The sequence below is a fragment of the Camelus bactrianus genome, chromosome 6, assembly GCF_048773025.1.
Source record: "Camelus bactrianus isolate YW-2024 breed Bactrian camel chromosome 6, ASM4877302v1, whole genome shotgun sequence".
Lineage (NCBI taxonomy): Eukaryota > Metazoa > Chordata > Mammalia > Artiodactyla > Camelidae > Camelus > Camelus bactrianus.
The window spans coordinates 8,887,883-8,909,983 of NC_133544.1; the positions used below are offsets into that span (position 1 = coordinate 8,887,883).

At 49.4% G+C, this 22,101-nt stretch overlaps 1 protein-coding gene across 4 annotated transcripts in view; it reads left to right on the forward strand.

Annotated features, from left to right (window-relative positions):
• The window catches only part of CLMN (calmin), a 113,056-nt gene extending 91,104 nt beyond the window's left edge, over positions 1-21,952 (forward strand). For 2 of the 4 annotated variants that reach the window (XM_074365073.1, XM_074365074.1), the window contains 6 exons: positions 1,140-2,771; positions 5,880-6,076; positions 9,171-9,231; positions 9,838-9,908; positions 10,816-10,912; positions 12,431-21,952. In XM_074365073.1, the coding sequence (XP_074221174.1) occupies positions 1,140-2,771; positions 5,880-6,076; positions 9,171-9,231; positions 9,838-9,908; positions 10,816-10,912; positions 12,431-12,595 (2,223 nt within the window). In that variant the 3' untranslated portion in view covers positions 12,596-21,952. Of the gene's footprint in view, positions 1-1,139; positions 2,772-5,879; positions 6,077-9,170; positions 9,232-9,837; positions 9,909-10,815; positions 10,913-12,426 lie in introns of all 4 variants that reach the window. The other 2 variants (XM_045505676.2, XM_010968750.3) reach the window with 2 other exon arrangements.
• Positions 21,953-22,101: the final 149 nt, after the last annotated feature.

Below are 22,101 nucleotides of genomic sequence, written 5' to 3' on the forward strand. Positions count from 1 at the left end.
GTCTCCATTCTTTTGGGCTGATATTGTCATTTACTTTGCTTCTTTATATGTTTTAATCCCCAATGCTTTGTTATTATTTTTACTTTAAACAGGAGACTTTTTGAGAAAACTTTTTAAACAGTCTTCTATATTGACCACACATTTACCATTTCCAGTACTTTTCATTCCCCGCTTCAGACCCAGGCTTCTGTCTGTAATCATTTTCTTTCATCCTGAAGAACGACCTTTGTATTTCTTGTAGTGTTGGTTAAATAGTTACTTTAGAGTCTTTATTTGCTAGTCAGAACCCTGGGTCATATTTGGATCTACTTCCAATGACTATTGTTTCTCTCGATTCTGAGTCTGTTCTCTTCTTCGTGTCTTAACATTTTTTATTTTATGCCAGATCTGATGTATAAAAGTAACAGGAGAGTGGAGGTAGATGACATTTTCCCCCAGAGAATGTAGCCCTTTCCCAAACAAGGACCTGCGATGAGGAGCTGATCATTTTGCCCTTCTCGGGGGGTTGATACGGACTCCATTGCAGTTTTATTTAATTTCAGCCCTCTGGCTTCAAATAATGTTAGAACGAGGTCAACCACTCTGCCCAGCAGTGCACTGGGAGCCACTCACTGCAGTACCACCAGGATGATTCTCTGCTTTCAACCTGGCTCTCAGCGGTGTGTTACTGAGCAAAAGTCCCTTATGGGAGAATTAGCACATGAGGGGAGTTGGTTTTGCATTTGGGGCCCTTCCAGATTCAGTCTCTCACACCAGCCCACACAACAAATAAAGATTTAGCTGATCTTTCTTGATCTCAGTCGGGTTCGTCTCCTGTCCACACTCAGACTAGGCAGTGACCCACCGGTATGACGTCACTGACGATCTCTGTTCACTTAGGAAGGGCTCATCCTTCTCCAGAGTTCAGTTCTTTGAGATGTCTTTGCATCCATAGCTCTAGAAAACATATTCTTTTTAACTTATCTGGTGTTTTCACATTTCAGCAGAAACAAGGGTCATTTGCCCATTGACACCCTAATCAGAACCCTTCCATTAGTTCTGAGGTGCTTTCTCTGCTTTGGTTTTTGTTTTTTGAGTGGAGATGATATGTTGCACTGAGATGTTCTGCTGATTTCACATTGCCCTGTGCTTCCTTGCAGGAGGATTTTGTGGATTCAGAACAAGAAGCCCCCATTGAATCCACCTTTGTTCGCATCAAAGAAACCCCTTCCGAACAGGAGAGCACCATCTTCCTTCTGCCTGAGAATGGGGAACGTGCCTACACCGTCAACCATGAAACCAGCCACCCACCACCCTCCAAAGTCTTCGTCTGCGACAAGCCTGAGAGTGTGAAGGAACACTGCCTGGGCGGTGTTTCCAGCCAGGAGCTGTCAGACAGCTCCACCGAGATCATGCACCAGATCATCGACCAGGTTCTCCAGGGGGTGCCGGGGAAGACCAACGACACCAGTGAGCCGCCTCCAGAAACTTCCATCTTATCGTCCAGAAAGGACAACCGGAGGTCCAACTCTCTGCCAATCAAGAAAACTGTGCACTTCGAGGCTGACATCTACAAGGATGCCTCCTGCAGTGAGGACCCTTCCTACAGGCAAGACTTTCGCTTCGAAGGGAGCCCAAGAGGAACAAAGGAGTTGTCCAAGCAGGATGGACATGTCTCGGCAGTGGAGGTTGCTGAAGAAACACCAAAACAGGAAGCCCCAAAGGTCCTGGAAGCCGCCTCCAACAAGGCTCCTGGCGATGTGTCTTTGGTGGATGCGAAGGTCAATCATTCTCAGGCATTCCAGACCTCTCCCTCCTGGGATGGGGCGTCAGAGAGGGCAGGCAGCCCCGAGGAAGAAAGTCGGCCCCTCTCACCCCTTGGAGACAATACCGTCATGGCTGAATCCTTGGAGATCAAGGTTAAACTGCTGACTGTAGAAGCTATGGATAAAGAGGACTATTTCGAGGGCATCCCATTAAAAGCCTCTAAGTTTAACAGCAACCTCACAGATTTTGCCTCCACCAGCCAGGCCTTCAACGAGGTTCCTTTGCCTCATGAGAACAAACCTGCCGAAGATGGGGTATTGGAGGATCATTTGGAGAAATTGGGTAAGAGGAGGGGTAAATCTGCCCACAAAAAGATGGATTCGGAAGAGCCTCCGGTGATGCCCAACCAGCACGCACCTCCCAAGGACCCTGGAGCAGAGGACCAAGGCTGTTCTTCGGCCCCCGAGGAGGCAGCTGTGGATAAAAAGCCAGAAGTGTATGAAAAGGCCAAGCGAAAGTCTCCACATCGCCATCAAGGGGAGGAGGAAGGGGACCCCGACAACGCACAGGGGCTGGGGGGAGAATTACCCTCCAGCCCGCCCAGCAGCAACGTCAGCTTGGAGACCCTCCAGAGCCCCAGTGAAGAAGGCCTGGATTTCAGGCCGTCGCCGCCGCTCTCCAAGATCTCCGTCATCCCCCACGACCTCTTCTATTACCCACATTACGAGGTCCCCCTGGCGGCGGTTTTGGAGGCTTATGCCGAAGGTTCAGAGGATTTGAAAAATGAAGACATGGACCTCGAAGAATCAGAGGGCTACCTGCCGGACCTGGGGTCCAGGGAGGAGGGGGCCGACGAGGCTGAGGGCTCCCAGAGCAGCTGCAGCTTCCTGGGGCTGCGTGAGGACCTCTCCTGGGCCAGCATCACGGAGGATGCCAGACCAGCCTCTGAACCCGCTCCCCCAGCCCCGCGAGGGGACCACCAGCAGAGTGAGGCTGAAGAGAGTGCCCCGGGGGAGAGCCATCAGGTACTGGATTGTGGGTTCGGGAACCCTGGGCCTGCATGGGGAGTTCTGTATGTCTCTGATTCATGAAATAGAGAAAGGAAACCTCCCCCACAGACCTTCTGGGTCCAGAATATCAAGTTACACTCGCTCAGGCTCAGGCAAGGGTAGGGTTAGCAACCTGGACGCCTCACTGGCCTCCCCCTAGTCCCAGCCAGGCCCACAGGCTTCCAGGAGGCTCAGATGAGGTCATGTCTCAGGGTCCAGCAGAGCAGCAGCAGGAATCATTCTAAATCGTACTCACGGCTCCACACTGCGTGCACTCAGTGAGCCGTAGTGCCCCTTCCTCGCCTGGGAAGGCCAAGCCAGGCCTCGCCTTGTACTCCGGCCTTGATTTTTAAATGCACTATTGTTTGGCTCCCATGTGTAGAAGTGGGTGGTGTAAACAGCACAAGGGGGACTCGCATTCTGAGCTGGAGCAGTGAGGCACACAGTCCTCTGCCACCTCGTGTCACCGTTTCATCCGGCCCAGCAGCTCAAGAGGGGCCACCAGAGGGAGCAGCGAGAGGGTGCAGGGCTCCCTGACCCGATGCCCCTTTGGGTCCCCCTTCCTGCGCCCCCTCTAGCCAAGCCCGCCTCCTCTCTGCCTCCCAGACGCTCCTCCGCAGCTCCTCTGCCTCTAGGCTTTTCTCTTGCTGTTCCCTGCTCTGGACACCCTTCCCTGCACTTCACTTGGCAAACACTTATTTCCCTTCAAAGCCTGATGCCAACGGCGCCCCCTCCCAGGAGGCTGCCCAGCCCCTCTCCACAGGCAGAGAGGTCACTCTCATCTAGAACAGTAGCATTTTGGACGTTAACACCCTGGTTTCGTGGGCTGTGATTTACTCTCCCAGGAAAGAGTATTTGTGTATGAATCTCTGGGCTCCAGAGGTCAGCCTGACGGGGCCTTCAAAGGGGGAGACAAGGGGTGCTGCTTGAGGGCTTGGGGTCCAAGGTGAGGGCAGGTGGATGAAACCCCCGGGGTGAAAGGCCACGCTCGGGCTCAGGGCAGTGGAGAGTCAGGGCCCAAGGGTGCTCAGAGGAGTGAGAAAGCCTGGCCCTGGGGAAGCTGCAGGAGAAGGGGAACCTGAGTGCCCTTAAGAGACCTTTAGGATTTAGATGGGCCAGAAATGGTAGCCCCATGTACAGGTTTGCCAACTCCAGACAGCGGGGAGTAGCCACTGGGGCACTGGGAGGAGCAGGGTTCTCCGGCACTAAGAGCCTCGGAGATGTGGCGGGATGGGTGGTTTGGGGCTGAGCACCTGCTCTGTGTCCATCTTTGGAGGGAGAAGAGGGCTGGATGGTGCCCATGACCCGCCTGCCACCTTACCCCCTGCCCTGGGGAGAGGAACCCAGCCCTCCCCCCACCCCTCCCACCTGCTCTCTGCTGACTTGTCAGAGCAGGCTCATCCTGTAGGAGACCCCAAGATCCAGCGGTGTGAGAACTGTCCCTCAGTGACATCGCATCTCAGGGTCCCCAGGTTGGGGGATGACAACAGCAACTGGGGCGATTCTCTGGATTGTTACAGGCCAAAAACACTCTTTTAGGACTAAAGAAAGGGGACTGGGTGGGTGGTGGGAAGAAAGCCTGTGTCGCCTTACCCCTCTTCATTACTCAAAATGGCCAATGAGTGGCTAAGTTCGCCTCCCGCAGTGATGGATGGTGACCTGTGGGATGCAGACGAGACATTACATTCTCTTCTGCTTTCCTTCCAGAGGCAGGCTGTGCACCTGTGTGTGCCGGCATGTGGACAGGTGACGGGGGTGGAAAGAGCCCGGGGTTGGGGATGGCATCAGGAGACCTAGGTTTGAATCCATCTTACATGGAGCCGGGGGTGGAGAGAGCTTGCATTTCTTGGTACCTCTGCCCACGTCTCTCAGCTCTGATCTGCTTCCTCCATCTCTCTCCTGTCCAGTGAGCAAGTGCCCAGGGCTGCCAGGCACACCTTGCAGTTTGCCCCCGAGTGCAGCCCTGGCCCTGACCCCTGTGAGCCAGCAGGACGGGGGGTCACAGCCGGGATGGCGGGTGAGGTCTGTGAGTCTTGCCGCCTGATGGACAAAGTGACGTGGGACAGCATGTCTCCGATGCCTGGCCCTCCTTCAAAAAGAAATGAAAAAACTGTTTTCTAAAGGGACTAGCAAATGGCAAGTTCTTCTAGTCTTTAAAAAAATTAGTTCTCTCCTCCTCTCACCTTTTAGAAAAGGTAGCAGTTGCCCGTTGATGCTGGAGGAGGAACTGGCTTTTCGGATTGCTGGGGACGGTTTTAATTTCTGCAGGGAGCTTTGTTCTCCCAGGCTGCATGGGCCTGGCCACTGAAGTCTTCTTCAAACACCTGTTGAGCAGGTTTTTCCAGCCCCTGTAGGAATTCTTGAGAGGTGCCCCAGCAATTCCCAAGCTGCTGCTGCTTTTTTTTTAAGTGCTGCCGTCTTCTTCTTTTTTTTTTTTTTTTTTTAAACTGATTTTACGCCGGCACATTGCTGGTAGGCTTTAGAGTGCCTTGTGGGGCCAGTGGCCAAAGAATCTTCCTTATCAAACAAATGCTACAGATGTTGCACTAGGATCCACCTTCAGCCAAATGCAGTGAAGATGTCATCTCTCCAAACGCGGGGACCTCCAAGATTCATTCCTCTGTTTAAGTGGGTGATGGTTGTGTGAAGGGGCCAACCATTGCCCACTGCAAGGCACATCCTTTATAGGAAACACTGTGGTATAGTGGGAAGAGGTTGGTCATTATTATACCCATTTGACAGACAAGGAAACTGAGGATCAGAGAGATGAAGGCAGTTGCTCAAGGTAAGATAGATGACTTAGCCGGGATTTGAAACCAGGTCTTAAGGACTGTAAAACCCGTGCTGTTTTCACTCCCTCCGTCTGGAGTGAAACTCTGCATTTGAAACTCTGCAGAGGGAGCAGTGGTTCAAACTGGCTTGTCTTCCCTGTGGGCTGTACTGGAAAGAACCCATGGGAGAGGCAGGATTGGAAGGGGCACCCTAGCTGGGCCTGGGGGTCAAGGTGGAGCGGAGCACAACTGGAAGGTGTCACTCAGCATCAGCATAAAATGCTGACTTGTATTTGGTTGTCTTGTCCTTAAGTCCCAGGAATTCCCCAAGTCGGAAAACTTAGCAAACCCTTTAGAAGCGAAGGTAATGGAAGAATCGATCAGCAGTAAAAAAAAGGAGAAAAGGAAACATGTGGACCACGTAGAAAGTTCGATATTTATAGCGCCCGGAACTGTTCAGTCCTCAGATGACCTCGAAGAAGACACTGGCGACCACAAAGTCCCCTCCAGGTATTTTATTAACATCTTCTCACCCCTGGAGCCTGAGCTGGGGTCCTACCCTTATGAACTCATTCTCCTTTCAGGTTCTGATGTCATGGGGGGAGGGACACAGGGGCGGGGCTGGACGGCAGAGGAAACACAGATTCAGACAAAGTCCTCATCCTCCACTCCTGGGCTCCCCCGTCAAAGTTACCACTATCAGACCTGCTCATAGGAAGGACCTGAACTCTGCCTCCTCCCCTCACTCCGCATAGCTTTGGGTGGAAACTAGCAGTGACAGAGAGATGGCCGAACCGTAGGTAGGGGTTGGGTATGAGGAATAACAGACTTGGAGACTGCCGGCCGCCCTCGGCGCCGCCCTGATAGCCGCCAGTCGGGCTGGGTAGAGACTGAACTTAGCCGTTTATAAGCACCTTAGAGAACTGGAAGGGATGCGCTGCCTGTGGGCTGAAGGGACTGCTTATCCTCATCACGTGAAAGCTGGACGTTAATATGACAGCTCCACCCACGAGTTTGGGTGCAGGGAAGTAAGGATGGTTGATTTGCTCCGGGGGAGGGGGAAGCAGACATGTAATGAGCTTTAACTGGTAGGAAGCTTGTAGCTCACATCTGCTCTGTCACTGCAAGGCCACCGGATGATCCAGATTTGTCCCAGGGAGAATATTTAACTGCTGAATGTCAGAAGACCCCGGTAGCTCTCCATTATCACTCACCATCACGACAGTCACCATTTACCAGCCCTTATGTGTCAGGCGTTTCTCATACATTTCTTCTCCCCTCACCACCAACAGAGGCACTGGGAATTGAACCCGGGACCTCGTGCACACAAAGCACGTGCTCTGCCACTGCGCTATACCTGTCACCCACCCATACATTTCTTCATTAATCCTCGTGGGCACATGTGAGCAGGGAGGTGGAATTGTGCATCGCTACAGCCGACAAGGAAGCACAGACGGCGCCTCCCAGCTTAGGAGATGGCAGTTCTGGGGTCTTGGACTCTGACCTGTGAGATTCCACGGTCCATGTTCTTTCTGTTACCCCTCAGTGCCTGTGCTGGGTGAGCCACGCTGGCTGCGAAGGGAGGTTATTGAGATGAGCACTGGGGGAGTGACTAGGGAGATGCACCTACAGGGAGAGCCAGAGGAGGGGCTGGCCGATGCCCTCCTCCCCACCTCCTTCCTGCTCCTCACCTCCCCTCTGCTTGGTTCCCAGGCTGGGATGTGGGGGAAGAAGGGAGAGCAGATGGAAGCCTGGGGGAGGAAGTGTGAGACACAGCGGAAAACTGCCGCCAACTTAGCCGTGACTCCCAGAGTCCCTCTCGCTGCCCCTGGCCTGACTGTCCAGCAGACATCTGCCTTATTTGCAACTGGACTCCGCTCTAAGCACCATCACCTACTCCACCAAACTTGGGAGGGGCTGTTGGTCAGTTGTCAGACCGCCCCACTTCTCCCTCAGCAGCTCAATTCTCAGCAGTCTTTGAGGGGCCACTGTGTGATGGGGGCCACTAGACTTGGAGCTTTCGGAGGAGGGCAGCCCAGCTCCATCCTCCAGGGGCTCAAGGCCAGAGGGAGAGGAGACGCACCCCATCTGTTCTGCTGGGATGGAGTGGACACCATAGGTGTGTTAGGAGGCAAGGAGGGACTTCACGTTGAGACCTCAGATGCAGGTGGAGATAGTCCGGGCAGCCTGGGGGGCTGAGACATCATTTGGATTCAGCATTGAGGGAGGAGTAGGCTTTGGATTTGGGAAAGGGAGAGACAAGACTTTCTAGGTGGAAGAATAAGCCTGAGGAACAGTTGGCACGTAGCAGTCACCTTGGTAGATATTTGTCGAATGTTGGGGGTGGAGGGGAGAAGGAACAAAGGGGCATTGGAAGAAAGCAAGCATCTTGGATTCGCACCATCAGAAGGACCCAGTGAACATGACTGCATGGGGGATGGATATTGAAAAGTAAACCGTTATTTCAGTGTCTGTGTCAACACAGAGGTTTTACTCTCATCTCTCCAAGGAGAGTCCGCACAGAGCAGGCAGCAGTCATGACCCCCCCAGCTCCCCGTCCCTGTCTCACTCCAGACAAAACTGGAACTATTATGAAGCATCTTAGCTGCCGTGGAAGCCCCCCCCAAACATCAGCAGCTAGTGGGGGGCGGGGCACTCATGCACGTGGACGAACGCAGAGCCCGGAGCCCCTCCTGTGTGCGGGGCATCTCGCCTGCTCCCCTCTTTTACGCTCGAAACTGAGTTCAGAGAGACTGATACCTGGCCGAGGCCGTGGAATGGGACAGAGCCTGGAGGAAACTGTCATGACTGTCCCTGTACCAGGCACATCCACATCCAACACCTCGTTCTGCTGAGCAGCAGGACAGGGCCACTCTGACCTATACTGCACTGTTATCCCCACCAGCTCCATAAAGTAGGAGGGCTGGGAATGATGTCCCATTTCACAGAGGAGGCAAACTGATCCAAAATGTAAATATTTGGCTGAGGTTGCCAGTTAATCAGTCAGGAGCCAAGATAACAGCCAGGCCTCTGGCTGGGTATCTTTTTGCCTCAGCCCTGAGCAAGCCAGGTTTCTTAGAAGATCAGAGATCCATTCCACGTCAGCCTCAAAGATATAGTCAAAAAATTAGCCTCCTCGTGTGTGAAAGGAAAAGAGCTGGTTCCCTCAAGAGCTGGACTGTCAGCAGCACTGTGCAGAGCAGGGAGCACTGCAGAGGGAGTCCACACCCTGGGTCTCGGCCGGGGTCTGGCTTTAGCTTGCAGAGGACATCTGGTGAGTCCCAAGGCTTCAGGATGCTTGGAAAAAGAGATTCTTTCCTGCCCCCGAATCCTGTGATTGTTAAAAATATGTGGTCTGCATGCTATTTAAAATTCTTTCTCACTGTTTTTGTTTTTTTCTTGTGTTCCGGGACTCAGTGTGTCTCATTAATATCATCCTATTTGTAAGCACATCCAGCTTGAGTGGGCGTATTGGGTAAAATGTCTCATTTCCATCACTAGGTCTGAAATCATAGCTTGCCTACTTCCACAGGTGGCAGCTTCAGGATGGGGACAGTGAGGAGCTCTTGGTGGCACCAATTCAAAACATGTGTTTATTTTTCAGGACAAGTCACAGTGACTCCAGCATTTACATTCGACGACATACTGATAGGTCTTTGGAATCGGTTAGTATGTGAATTTCTTCTTCTTTCTGCCCCTGCTAATCAGTTCCTTTCCATCCTTCCTCCTCCCCAGCCCAGAGCTTTGACATTACTGATGTGCAACAGCTATGCTTTTGGATAGAAGACAAGCAAATTGAAACCTTGTCATTAAGCACAGTCCACTCGGATGTCCAGTCTGGGCAGTAGGGGTTGTAAATAAAGTGATGATTTTAAAGCCCGAAGGCCTCTTTGTCATAATAAACGCATCCAAGACCCCCACTACCCCCACACACACACCCAGAAAGATCACATTCAGAGATGGATGTGCAGTATCAGCAGAGGGTTCACTTTGTCTTCACAGCCACTGAGCTCTGGATGTGCTGGGACCCAGAGCCCCAGACTCCACCTTCCCCGTTCGGGTTGGGGGTGGGGCGGGGCCTCTTCCATTCACCAGTGGGGATAATGTAGACTCTTTGTTTCATAGTTTTATTTTGTAACTAGATGTTTGCAGTACTGAGAAAAGCATGGCATGCTCGGCTTTGTATGTTTAAAATTGTTCTATTTTCTGTTACAGAGATTTCATCTTTACTAATTGGGTTGCGGGGGTTTTGTTTATAAATTTCACTGTAGGATCATTTTAGCTATGTTCAGTTGAGGAACGCAGCAGATCTGGACGACAGAAGAAACCGAATGTTAACCAGGTTGGTGACTATCCTCTGTGCTTTGTGGGGTTCAAATTTTTTTTTGGCTTTTTAATTATGCAGCCTACCTTTTGGGGGTGGCTACTCTCCAACTCCATTTTGTTGATAACAATACTCATGGTCTGGGGTCAGGCAAGAAAAACACCTGTTCCAGAGAAAATGAATATAACTTGAATATGAGTGGGAGGGAAAAGTAGATACTAACATCCATGAGCCCTGAGCACAGTTCAGAAAATGACTCAGTTTTACTTGAAAAACAAGGTAACCACAAATCAAAAGCATACAAGAGAGTCACAAAAACCAAAAAGAAACCAAGCTAATACAAAAGGAAATTATCAAACCAGAAAAATACCATATCATTTATATGTGGAATCTTTAAAAAAAAAATCAAACAAACTTATTTTTACAAAACAGAAACAGACTCTTATAGAAAACAAACTCACGGTTCCCGGAGGTGGGGGAGGGGGTGGTGGGAAGGGATAAATTGGGAGTTTGAGATTTGCAGATACTAATATGTATAAAATAAATAAACAAGTTCATACTATATAGCACAGGGAACTATATTCAATATCTTGTAGTAACCTATGGTGAAAAAGAATATGAAAATGAATATATGTATGTTCGTGTATGACTGAAGCATTATGCTGTACACCAGAAATTGATACAACATTGTAAACTGGCTATTCTTCAATAGAAATATATATTTAAGAGTTAAAAAAGGAAAAAGAAAATGACTAAGTTTAAAAGCAGGTCTGGGTCATGAGCCTCTGGCTGCATTTAGATAGCACAGAGGCATGCTGGCTGGTTATCTGAGGTAGAACCAGGAGGAGGAAGCAGTGATGGGGTATTGTGTGTTCTCAGTGCTGTAGTCCCTGACAACTGTGTTCATTCTATGTCGCCACTGCAGGTACAATACTCAGAAGCTCACTGAGCTGATTTTACAGTTTTATGGCATCAGAGCAGACATGAAGAGGGAATGCAAACATGCCAGGATGTCTATGAAAGTATTCCTTACTGTCAGAAAACTAGATGGCATAGACTAATAGTGCTGCATTGCCGTAATACTGCCCGTTTAGAACCTAGGCAGGCAGAGAAATCTAAAACTTGGACAATTCTGAGATGCCCCTGTCCCTGTTAATGTTATTGAATTACTTGATATTATTAATTTTTAAAAAAATATTTGCCACAGATTTGAATTGACTTGGAAGGACTTAGATTATTGGAAGGGAAGACTCTGTCTGAAAATTGCCTAACCCCCTAGAGTGTAATCCTTAGAAGTCCACTGCTCTGGCTCCTAAAAACAGAGGCAAGACTCGTTTCCCTCCCCTACCATAAAATGGAAATATTAATTCACGGTCTCCACTGGGCTTGAAGTGCTCATAGGAAAATAGTACGTTCAGCTTTAATGAGACAGTCTTTGAAAACTGAACCTGCAAGGTTGAGAAATATAGTCGTGTTTTCCATGTTTGGGGGCACTTACTACCTTGGCAATAAAAAAATGTAGTTTAAATTTTCTCTAAAACCAGTTTTGAGAAAGAGAAAGAAATTCTGTCCTTTCTCTATCATCTGCATGGCGATCACGCAGTTTCTAGACCAAGGCAAATGTTTCATCCCCTCTTGGCCCGGCCTCTCACTGTGTCAGGAGATGCTTCAGGGATGTGGTGGTTTTTGCTTCTCATAATCTCCATCTGGGATGGGAATCACCATCCCATGCCCTAGATGACCCTGAGAAGCTTACACTCTAGGCTTCTATAAATGCAGCTGCCAGCAGAGGCCCCCAACCCTGATTCCAATCGGATTATGGCCCCTGGCCCTTTCCTGTCGCCACCATGCACCACCCTTCTGGGCTTTCTCCACCAGGCAAAAAGTAAAATGTCACTTTAGCACTACCTTCTGTAAAATAAAAGAAGAAAGATGCATCTGATCAAAATCAAATCTGGTAATTATTTTTAAGGTTATATTCCAAAAACAAAAACAAAACCTTGGTGGTGTAGAGAAATGTATCTTTCGTTTGTTTCCGATGGCTATTTTTAAGTGATCTGGAATCGGAAACCATTCCTCTCTTTAGATCACTTAGGAAGTCCCCTGTGTTCCTAGCAAATAACAGAGAGCTGTCCATATCTAGCTCGAAGTTAAGGGCACTGGGGTGTAAACAAAGGCACCCTGGACTGGGTATTAGACCTGGCCCAGGTCCCCACTCTATGAGAAAGTAATTGTGTGGCCTTGAGCAAGCCACCCGGCCGTGAGGCTCCTCAGCATGCCTGTCTGCGGAATGGGGCAACAGCTCCTCCCTCTGGGTTGTTGTGGAGATGAACTGAGTGGGTGCAAAAGCTCAAAGCACCCCCAGACCCAGCCCTCCGCCTGGGTCTGCACACCCAGTGCGGGGTGCCTTGACCACCTCGTTGGGAAGCCCTCCACTCTCCATTTGGGCAGTGAGGTTGAAGGACAGGGAGGCAGTGGGGTCCCCAGGGCCGGGGACCTGCTTGTAACTACCTTGCCTGTGTCTCCCTTCCTGCAGGAAGGCCAACAACTCTGGTGAAGCCAGGCTGCAGGAGAGCCGCAGCCCACGGAGCGACTCGCTGACGCAGTTCATCCAGCAGCCCGACACGATGTACTTTGTTCTCTTCCTCTGGCTGCTGGTTTACTGCCTGCTGCTCTTCCCCCAGCTGGACGTCAACAGACTCTGATGCGTGCGTCTGCGTAATAAAAGAGACAGGACCCTGACCCGGGGTGGGACTTCTAACTTCTTTTTATTTCCCATTCCTGATGGGGCACTTCTGCAAACAGTTGAGAACCTCCGAAGAGAGTTAGCCTCCCTCTCCCCACGTTTTGTTTTCAGGTCTTCTTTTCCTCTTGTAAGTCCTAAGCATGCTTTTCCCTTTGGCTGCATACTCGACTCTCAGGCGTGTGGCTGGACCCGTGGGTGGGGTTTGTTCGCGTGCCTTGCTTTGTCAGGTGTTCAGCTGTGTTACTAATACTTAGCCATAACTGGGTCTCTGCTCGCCCCACGTGCATGTTTTTCAGGCCTGGGATGGACTTGGAGTTTCTCACCTCCTGATGAGAAAGAGGATGGATGCCCCAGGCAGGGCCTCCACTGGGTAGAAAACCGCCATGTTTTCCTCCGAGAGGGGAGTTTGAGCCAAGGTTCGGGGGGGGGGGAGGTCCATGCACCTGTTGTGGTTTTGTCCTGTTCTTTGGGGGCTCCCCCAAAGCTGCCGTCTTCAGGGAAGCGCGTCCGGGAACGGCAAAATCCGAGCAAAGTGGAATCTGGGTCGTGAGTCACAGCGCACACTTGTTCACCCTTGGTTTTCCTTGGGGGTTGGGGGACATGCCTTTTAAATTCACATTTGCATTAATTGAATTGAGGTAAAAGCTGTGATTTTCAAACCTTCTCCATCCATGGAACCCTCTTTTCAAGTGAATTCTCAGGGAGCCGGGCTAGTTGATACATTAAAAGCGGAGCTTTGGCTGGGGTTCCTCTCGCTCTGCCTTGGCAGCCTCCTGGCTTCCATTCGTGGCTCCTGAGGCATCTGTGTGGGCACCCAAGGCCCCCAGGGCACTGTAAATGGAAGCCCCCAAAGCCCCGAGGAGATGGGCCTGGCTGAGAATGAGCTCCCCTGACTTGTTAGAGCAGGAGTGGTCCAGGCGATCTTGTTCCGAGAGAGCCTTTGTGCACACCTGCCTCGGGATGCAAGTCTCAGCATGGGCATCCTTTGTGGTCAGTCATAACAGGTCTCTTGAAAAGGAAAAGGGTTGCTAGAAAGCGCCCCGAGAAGTAAGCCGAACAGGCACTTAGGGAGAGGACAGAGGCAGCCAGCGGCCCTTCCGTCTTCCTTCTCCTGGGCTCCCTCTGCTCCCCGTCTCCTGCTGAGATACAGGTCATAGCGACCCTGTGTGTTACTTCCTTCTTCCAGTGTCCTCCTCCTCAGAAAGCATGTGTGAGCTGAGACTTACAGAACCCCAGACAGTGAGGTCAGGAGAGGACAGCATCTCCTCTGCTGAACTCAGAGACGCAGAGCCAGTTGACCAAGATCACACAGCCAACCAGGAACAGACTTGCAGGAATACTCAGGCCACTCGATGCCCAGTCCAGAGCTGTCCCCTCTTTCAGGAAACATCCATTGGGCCCATGAATGTCCTGAAAAAAAAAATTAATAAAATGAATAGATAAGAATGTCCTCATTTAAACAAAACCAAAGTTCTTAGGCCAACAGTCAACCTTTGTTTTTTCTTGTATTTTTCCCCAGAGGAAATGTTGTTCACTCTCAGGCTTGTCCCTCATTCCTTCTGGAAGGTCCTTGACATCTCTGACAGCTTGTCAGCTGACATACCAGCATTGTCCTTACTCCAGGCGTCACGGTCCTCTCTCGGCAAGCCAAAGGCCTGCTTGTTTCAAGCAGTGGGGTTCAAGTTTTCAGAATTCTAGCATGGCCAAAGGAATTTACATAGCACATTTCAGTCGATGACAGCCGGAATCTGGCCTCTAACCCATTCCTGTTATAGCCTGCTTTCTCTCCACGAACGAACCTAAGCCTTCCAAGCTGGAAGCTGTTGGGAGCTTGGAGTGATTCCATCTTGAAGGCCAAGTATCCCGTGGAAAATGAGCTAATTAATGAGCTCCCTGGCATCAATGAAAACTCAAAGGTACAGATAATAAAGATGATGTGTGCGATATTTTATGACCCTGGACACCATGCCGTCCTCACCTAAATTAAACGCTTGAAGAGCCGACCCAAACGTTAATCATTTCATTTTACGGGTCTAGACCTTGTTCAGAAAAGTCTCTGCAGGCTTCTTCTCTCCCCATTACAAAGTGTAATATTGTTTAAAGCCATCTACTGGCAAGATGCCTGAAAGTCATTTGGTTCAGGTTGGCAGCAAACTGATTTTTTTTTGTAAGAAAAAAAAAATCCTCACTTGAGTCTAGGCTTGTGTGGGAGAAGCCAGATACAGAAGAAGGTGGATAAGAAGCCTGCAGGACAGATCACCCCTTGGCTTGTATTTTTTTTAAGAATTTATTTTCAATTCTTATCCAAGTAATACATGTTCATGGTTTTAAAAGAAACAAATACTGTGAGGCTTTTAATGAAAACTAGCAGTCCCTCTGTCTTGCTCCCCAGAAGTAACTCTTTGAACTCCTTCAGCTGTTTCTTCTAATATTTACCTTTGCATTTCTACATAACGTGCTTATGTTTCTTTTATTTTTTTTTAATTAATTTAGAAACATCTAGTGGCTTGCTATTTGGTAGGTAAGGATCTTGCTCTTGCCCAAACTGCGTTTTGTTTTTCCAGTATTGTTCAATTATGTCATTTGGAGCATCTCTGTTCAGTGTGAGCATATGAGGGCTGTTGATGTCTGAGCCAAGTAGTGTACTATAGTTGCATGTCCTTTCTCAGCAAAATTTTTCTCCCTTGGTGATGATGATGATAATGAAGACTTTGGTGTGGCACATTTCTTAGTAACTTCCTGAGAAAAGGAACGTGGGAAGTAAATACTATAAATATTTTAAGATTTTGCTTAACTTAAAACGTCTTCATTCTGCCCTTTCCCAGGTATAGCTGCATATAGAATTGTGAGTGGAAAATAATACCCTCCCACAGCCCCCCCAACATGGTTGTTGAAATTCCTGAGGCCATTCTGATTCATTTAGACATGACTTGGGTTTCTCCCCTCTCCCAGGACACGTTTAAGATCCCTTCATTCTTTGTGATCTGAGTTGCCCTGATGGCATTGAACCCTTGATGCTGGGCTCTCATGGGAACTTTCTTAAATTTTCTTGTAATTGTTCACATTCTTTATTTCTGGACAACCTGTCATTCCAATGTTGGACCTCCCAGACTAACCCTTTAATTTTTTTTATCATTTCTATTTCTCACTTCTTAATTTTTTTGATCTGATTATGAGGAAAATTACTCAGCTTTATCTTCTCAGTATACCTGTTGAATGTTTTATTAATTTTTAATTTGCAAAACATTTGGTGGCTGTTTTCTTGTTTCTGTTTTATAGTGTCCTGTTCTTGTTTCATAGGTGCAGATCTTACCTCTCTGTGGATGTTCATGATAGTGGGGTTTGGGGGAAGTTCTTTTCTGCTCTCTATTTTGCCTTTATTTCCTCTTACTCCCCTTTCTCTTGGCCAGTCTCAGTCTCTTTCATGTTACAAGTTTCCTTCAGATATCTAGAGATCCCGTGAATCTGTTCATGTGTAAGAATGATACATCAAAAAAATGGATAGGAAGCTCTGTGTGTGAACTGATGGGTTTTTCTGTAGGGTCACCAGGTGGGCACCTGGACTTTTCATGGGAGGACCACACATATCACTATTTGCAGGTCTTTTCTCTGGGACTCAAATTGTGTTTCTTTAGAGATATTTCCACTTCTCTCCTGCCTGAGAAAAAGAGGCATACACATGGCTGCTACAAGCCTGTGCAATGCTCTCGTGCAGTTTCAAAAAAGGTATTCCCTCTAGGTGTATGGCTTGGAAAGAGGTGCCCCTCTGGGCACAAGCCACCCATGGGCAGTTGGCCAAACTGGCAGAAGGCATCTTTTGTCTCTTTCTCCAGGGCAAGGCTTGAGGAGCAGAGTGAGGGCTAGGTTTTAACTCCCAGTTGTCTCCTTAGCCAAGTGCCTTTGTGCAGTGCACAGACTGTAGGGCTGTACCCAGGGGTCCTGGCGCACACCCGAGTGCCTGCCTCCTGACCTCTGAGCAGGCATCTCATCACAGTTAGTATGCAGACTCACAGAATTGCTCCTGCCTCACTGTGCCTGGTGTTCCAGGCCTGGAGCGCCTCTGCTTCCCCTGTAGAGTAGGCAGCTGCCAACTGCCCGTCCTCTGCAGGTGTGAGGTGCTGGGATCCCGCATCCCTGCTCACGTCTCCCTTTGCTCTGCCCCTGCTGTGCATAGGTTGGCACCTCTTACCTGCTGTCAACTCCTCCCCGTCCCTTTGTCTTCCTGGTTGCATCACTTCCATTCCTTTGCCCTTTTTCCTGTGGGGTTTCTAGAAATGAGCCCGTGTGCTCAAGACCCCATCTTGAACTGCAGGTCCCATCTGTGCCTTCTCCCTGCTCGTCAGGTGGCTCACTGCTCAGTGGATGCATTTGTGAACTTGCCCTGAGTCCTGCTGAGCCGGGGTCTGCCAGCACCGACACGCAGCGCAGTGCCAAGTGAGGAGAGAAGAGCTGGAATGCCGCAGTGAGGACCGGGGCTCTCCTTCCTCCCCCCTTTTCACCTCCTGCCCCCACGGAGCTACCTTAGAGCTCCTGCCTCCCCCTATGCTCCATGGAGTCACCTACTTTCTAGGCTTCCTTTGCCGCCCTCACTTCTTTTGGAAACCAGTGGTCCTTCCACACTGGTGTTGGCCAGCAAACAAACCAGTTGCTCCCTCTGTCGGGTGGCTGTTTGGAACTCAGAGCAAATTCCCCGGTCAAATCTGGCCTCTGTGTGGAGCTGGGCTCCCTCCCACCAGGACAGGGAACCAGAGGCGGTCCTCCCTCCCCATCCCCTAGACAGCCCCGCCGGACACAGGCTGAGGCACCCTTTCTGGGGTTCAGCGCATTTCTCCCAACTCTCCTCACTCATCCTCGTGCAGTGCTCGTTGTAAGGGTCAAGCTCACAGAAGGCAGAAGGTTTGGAGGCCTGTGTAGTCAGTCTTCATAAATTAAAGATTGTTTGATAGCCTTGGGGATCCCATAAGGGTCTAGCACCTCATTTAAGAAATGAGAAATGGGGTAGCGATGGTTATAGCTCAGTGGTGGAGCACATGCTTAGCATGAGCAAGGTCCTGAGTTCAATCCCCAAGTACCTCTTAAAAAAGGAAGGAGGGAAGGAAGGAGAAGCTAAAGATCAGGCAGGAGAAAGGACGAGTCACACTGCTGGTCAGTGCCCTCAGGAGGGACATCTTAATTCCCAGTGAAGTTCTCTGCAAAACTCCAGCCTGCAGCCACCTCCCTCCTCACCCAGGACTCAGAGCATCACAGAGCTAATCGCTCAAACACAAGCCAGAGCAAACAAGCCAAGAGGTATCTCACGGAGGATCAGCATTCACTGTGGCGCCTCTGTTAAGGACTGTTCTCTTACCCCAGTTGTGTCATTGGAGGGCAGTCTCGTGATGTGGACTCTTTTGCACAAGCGCGGTTTTTCCTAGTTCTCCACAAGGGCTCCAGATGGCCCCCTGCAGTTTGGAGCCCTGGCCTGCCCCTCCTTTCTGTTTGGAGACCTTCCTCAGTGATCTCTGCCCAGTTCCCCGCCTGTGCTCAGCCTCACGTTCTGAAGTCCCCGAGGTGGGCCGCGTGGGTGTTTCAAGCCAACGTGGCTCCTCAGAACCTTCTCAGCGATGCTCTTGCCAGGACGCAAGAGCACGTGATGCTCTTCTGGTCCAGATGTGTTACTTCTCTTGCCCCAGCGTTGCATAATCGCTGCTGAAACAGCCTTCGGGGGGAGTCTCAGGCTGCAGCTGCCCAGGGCTGGGCCCCCCCACTGAACAGCAAGCTATGCAGCTGCTGAGCGGGGCTGCTCTCAGACGAGGGCCAGGACCTGGGCCGAGCGGTTGGAGGCTGAGCACTGGCGTGAGTGGTAGCACGCTTATTTGTCTCCGCAGCCAGCCTGTGTCAGGAAACCAAGAAATGAGACGTGGTTTCTTTGCTGGACGTTGAGTCCCACAGATCTTTTCAGCTCTGCCTCTTGTCAGCCTTCCCCTGAGGACGGACAGTCAGCAGCACAGGGAGGTGAGCCTGACGCACGCAAAGCGTGGACATGGCCCTGAATCCAAGTTCCCATCGCGTGCAGACACCGTGCCTTCAGGCTCCTGGCGAGCTCTGGCCCTCCTGGCCCTGGTGTGTACGGCACCACCGTGCCCACAGGCCTTGAAAAAGCTCCTCCACCTTTGCGGGCGCGACCAGGCTTAGGGTGGGCTTGGTCGAGTAAAGGGGCAAAGGCCCGGAGGTTCTGAGTCCCTGCTTCCCCGAGAGTCAGCAGAGGTCATCCGAGTTCCGGGGCTCCTCTGACTGTTTTGGAATTGCCAGACCCCACAGTGCCGGGAAGACCGACTTAGGTGTTTTTAATCTGTTCTGAGAACCTTGATGAAAACCCATCAGGCTAACTGTGATTCCCAGCCCAGGGGCGTAGCACCAATGAGCCAGAATGCAACCTCGTTCATGGGAAGAAGACAGCCAGTGTTGGGTGCTGTTTGACCACAGGGTTTTTAAATACACACACAGCTCAGGAATCTAAGGCCCTGATCCCCCTGCTAACTTTTTAAAATCCCTGACCCTCAAATATCAAGTCTAGCTTTCATCCTGCAGGAATCTCTTTAACCGAACCCTCCTTTGAAAAAAAAATCACTCCCTTCCCCCTTCCCCAGAAGGTGAATGGGATGGAGGAAGAGGGCAGCCAGATCCAGGTTCGAGTCCCAGCTCTGGATGGGCATCTGGATGACCTTGGGTAAATGACATCTCTGCGCATCTTCTGAGCAGAGTAGACGCAGTACATGTTTGTTGAATGAATAATAGCTTCCTTGCGAGTGTGCTGTGATGTTGTAAAATGCTCAGTAGCTCCTTGTTCGCAGGTCCCCACTCTCCAAGCTCTGACTACACCTCCTTCCATGACATTCAGTTTACCATAGCTTCTCCCCACCTCTCTCCAGGCCACCTCTGCTTTGTCTCTGATCTAACACATGCCTTTTACAAGAGGAAGCTGAAGCCAGCATCTACCCATTAACTCACTGGACCCTTTAAACAATCACAAGAGGTGGTTCTTTCAGAGAGGAAACTACAGCATGAGGAGGAAGGGTAACAAGGTCATCGAGCTGGCAGATGGCAGAACTGCGAACACAGGACTCCTACTTTGAAACGCTGATTTTCCCCCTAGACTTCACTGCTTAGAAAAGAAAGTTATGTCTAATGAGATGCAGATTCTCGGTGACTTTGGCCTAGTTGGCAGGGTGGGTGGAAATCTCAGATGGGAAGGTGGTGAACTTTATGAGTCACATTGCACCCCACCCCCCGACCCTTCACTCTCCTTCCCAAGATTCTGAAGACTTCGACTGCCCCCCCACCCAATATCAATACTGCTTAAATATCATAAAAATGACTGAGTAATATGGTACATCAACAATTCCTCAATTAAAAAATAAATTAAAATATTTAAAGGACTAGGATGCTCCAAGTTCAGGTTTTAGCCCAGAGTTGCAAATTTGCAACCCAACTGACTGCATCTAAGGGCCTTTAGCAAAATAATCTGTGTCTAACATCGAAGACTTGGGTGACTTTAAATCACGCCCCGCCCACCCCGCCCCCGCTCTTCGCTCTCCACTTGCAACACATGCTTTCCAGAGTAGGACGTTAGGCCCCCTCCTTCAAAAGCAAACTTCGTTGTGCTGCACGGAGTACAACGGAAACAGGGATGGAGAACGTGGATTACTTGGAAGAAGCCATAATTTAGGAATCATTATTTTCCTTTGTTTTAGATTTAAAAGCTGAGATTTTTTGCTCTGTTGCAAAAACAAATAGAAAAATATCTTTGGATGGGTTTTGTTTGTTTGTTTGTTTGCATTTACTTGTTTAAGCCCCAGCAGAAGTCAGTAAGAGCATGTTCTCTGTTAGACGATGCTATGATGACAGCCGCAAAGTGCCTGTATCCCTAAATGTCATGTAAGGATTGAAACACTTTTTTAAAGGAAACTTGGAGAGTGTCTGTAACCTAGAGAGTTGACATTGTTCCAGAGTAGGACAGTGCTGGCCTCAGTATCAGAAACCCACATCCTAGCTCTGGCTCACCTGTGGTGACGCCTCGAATAATTCACTTACCGTCCTGGGTCGGGAGTTGGAAGACCTCTGTTTCAAAATCCTTCCTAGGTTTAAAAACCCAAAGATTAGCAAGGTAGCTTTGTTTTTTGTTGTTGTTTTGGTTTTGGTTTTTCAATCTCAGTAAGTGGCCTATTTGCTTAGAATAAATGCACCTCTGTATTTGTCAGTGAAACCCAAAGCTTAGAGCATTGCTTCCAGCTTTACTATCTGAGAAAGGTGCCTTCGGAAATGGTTTGGTAAAATAAAAGGTAGTCCATTGAAGGACGTGTGGATGAAAGTTTGGGGTAGAATGTAGGAGATCTGCATCCTAGGGCTCCCTGCACCAAACTGGTCTCCTTAAATTAATCTGCATCCAAGGCAGTTTTCCGGGGGAATTCACAAGTTCAGCTGCAGGAATATATGGCCATAAACAACTGGGCCTTTCTGTTCTTCCCGCCTTTTTTCCCTTCCCCTCGCAGACTCAAAATACAGAGACACAGAAATTCCACTCGGAATCAGAAGCTGCTTGCAGTCGAGCACTGGGTCCCTTAAGCCAAAGACTGGTACGATTGTGTAGAATGTCCCGGGGTGGGGGTGGGGCAGCGTGGTACTGGGGGGAGAAAGGGGCATGATGCAGAGACCCTTTGCCCTCAAAATTGCACAGTAGGTTAGCTGCCTGTATCACCTGCATTGGTGCTGGTAACATCAGCCAAAGATGAGCAGTGTAAGTGGAAGTATGGTTGTTCGCCACCCTGCCTTGTCCGGATAAATGATTAAACCTGGAAACAGGAGTTTGTTCGGAGCATATTGTATTGAAAGATGATAGGTGTTTATTTTTGCAAGGTCTGTAATATGTTTAACAGATTTCATGCTATAGTTTCTTTTAATGTCATGGCAGGACTGAATTGATAATGTCTGAACATTTTTACTGAGCGCTCTAAGAGAACTATTGAAAAACAGCGAAATGTTAATTTTGTAGTACGAGAATTATTTTCTCTATTTAGTATATACATAGCTGTAGCTTTGTAAAAAGGTATCTTTGTAAAAAAAATGGTATGGACGTGCCCTCTTATTTATTGATTATTGTAAATGAAGATATAAATGACTATTTGCATAATTTATACCCGTGGGAAATTAACTGGAGTATTTGTTACATGACTGTTTTCTATCAAGGACTATTAGGCTTGGTGCTATGATGAATGGTCTTGTAAAATTCCATGTATTCTTAAGAAAAATTTTGAGTATAAATTTCACGAATAGACCACCTCGTTGATAATTCTCATTTTCCTGTGTGTCTGTGCCTTTGCCAACCAGAAATTACACTATCTTCCCTTTTGCCTCAACAGAAAGTACTGTTGTCAGGGTCAAAGTGAAGTCAAGTGGCGGTAGCATTGTAGAGATTGTAGGGGACCC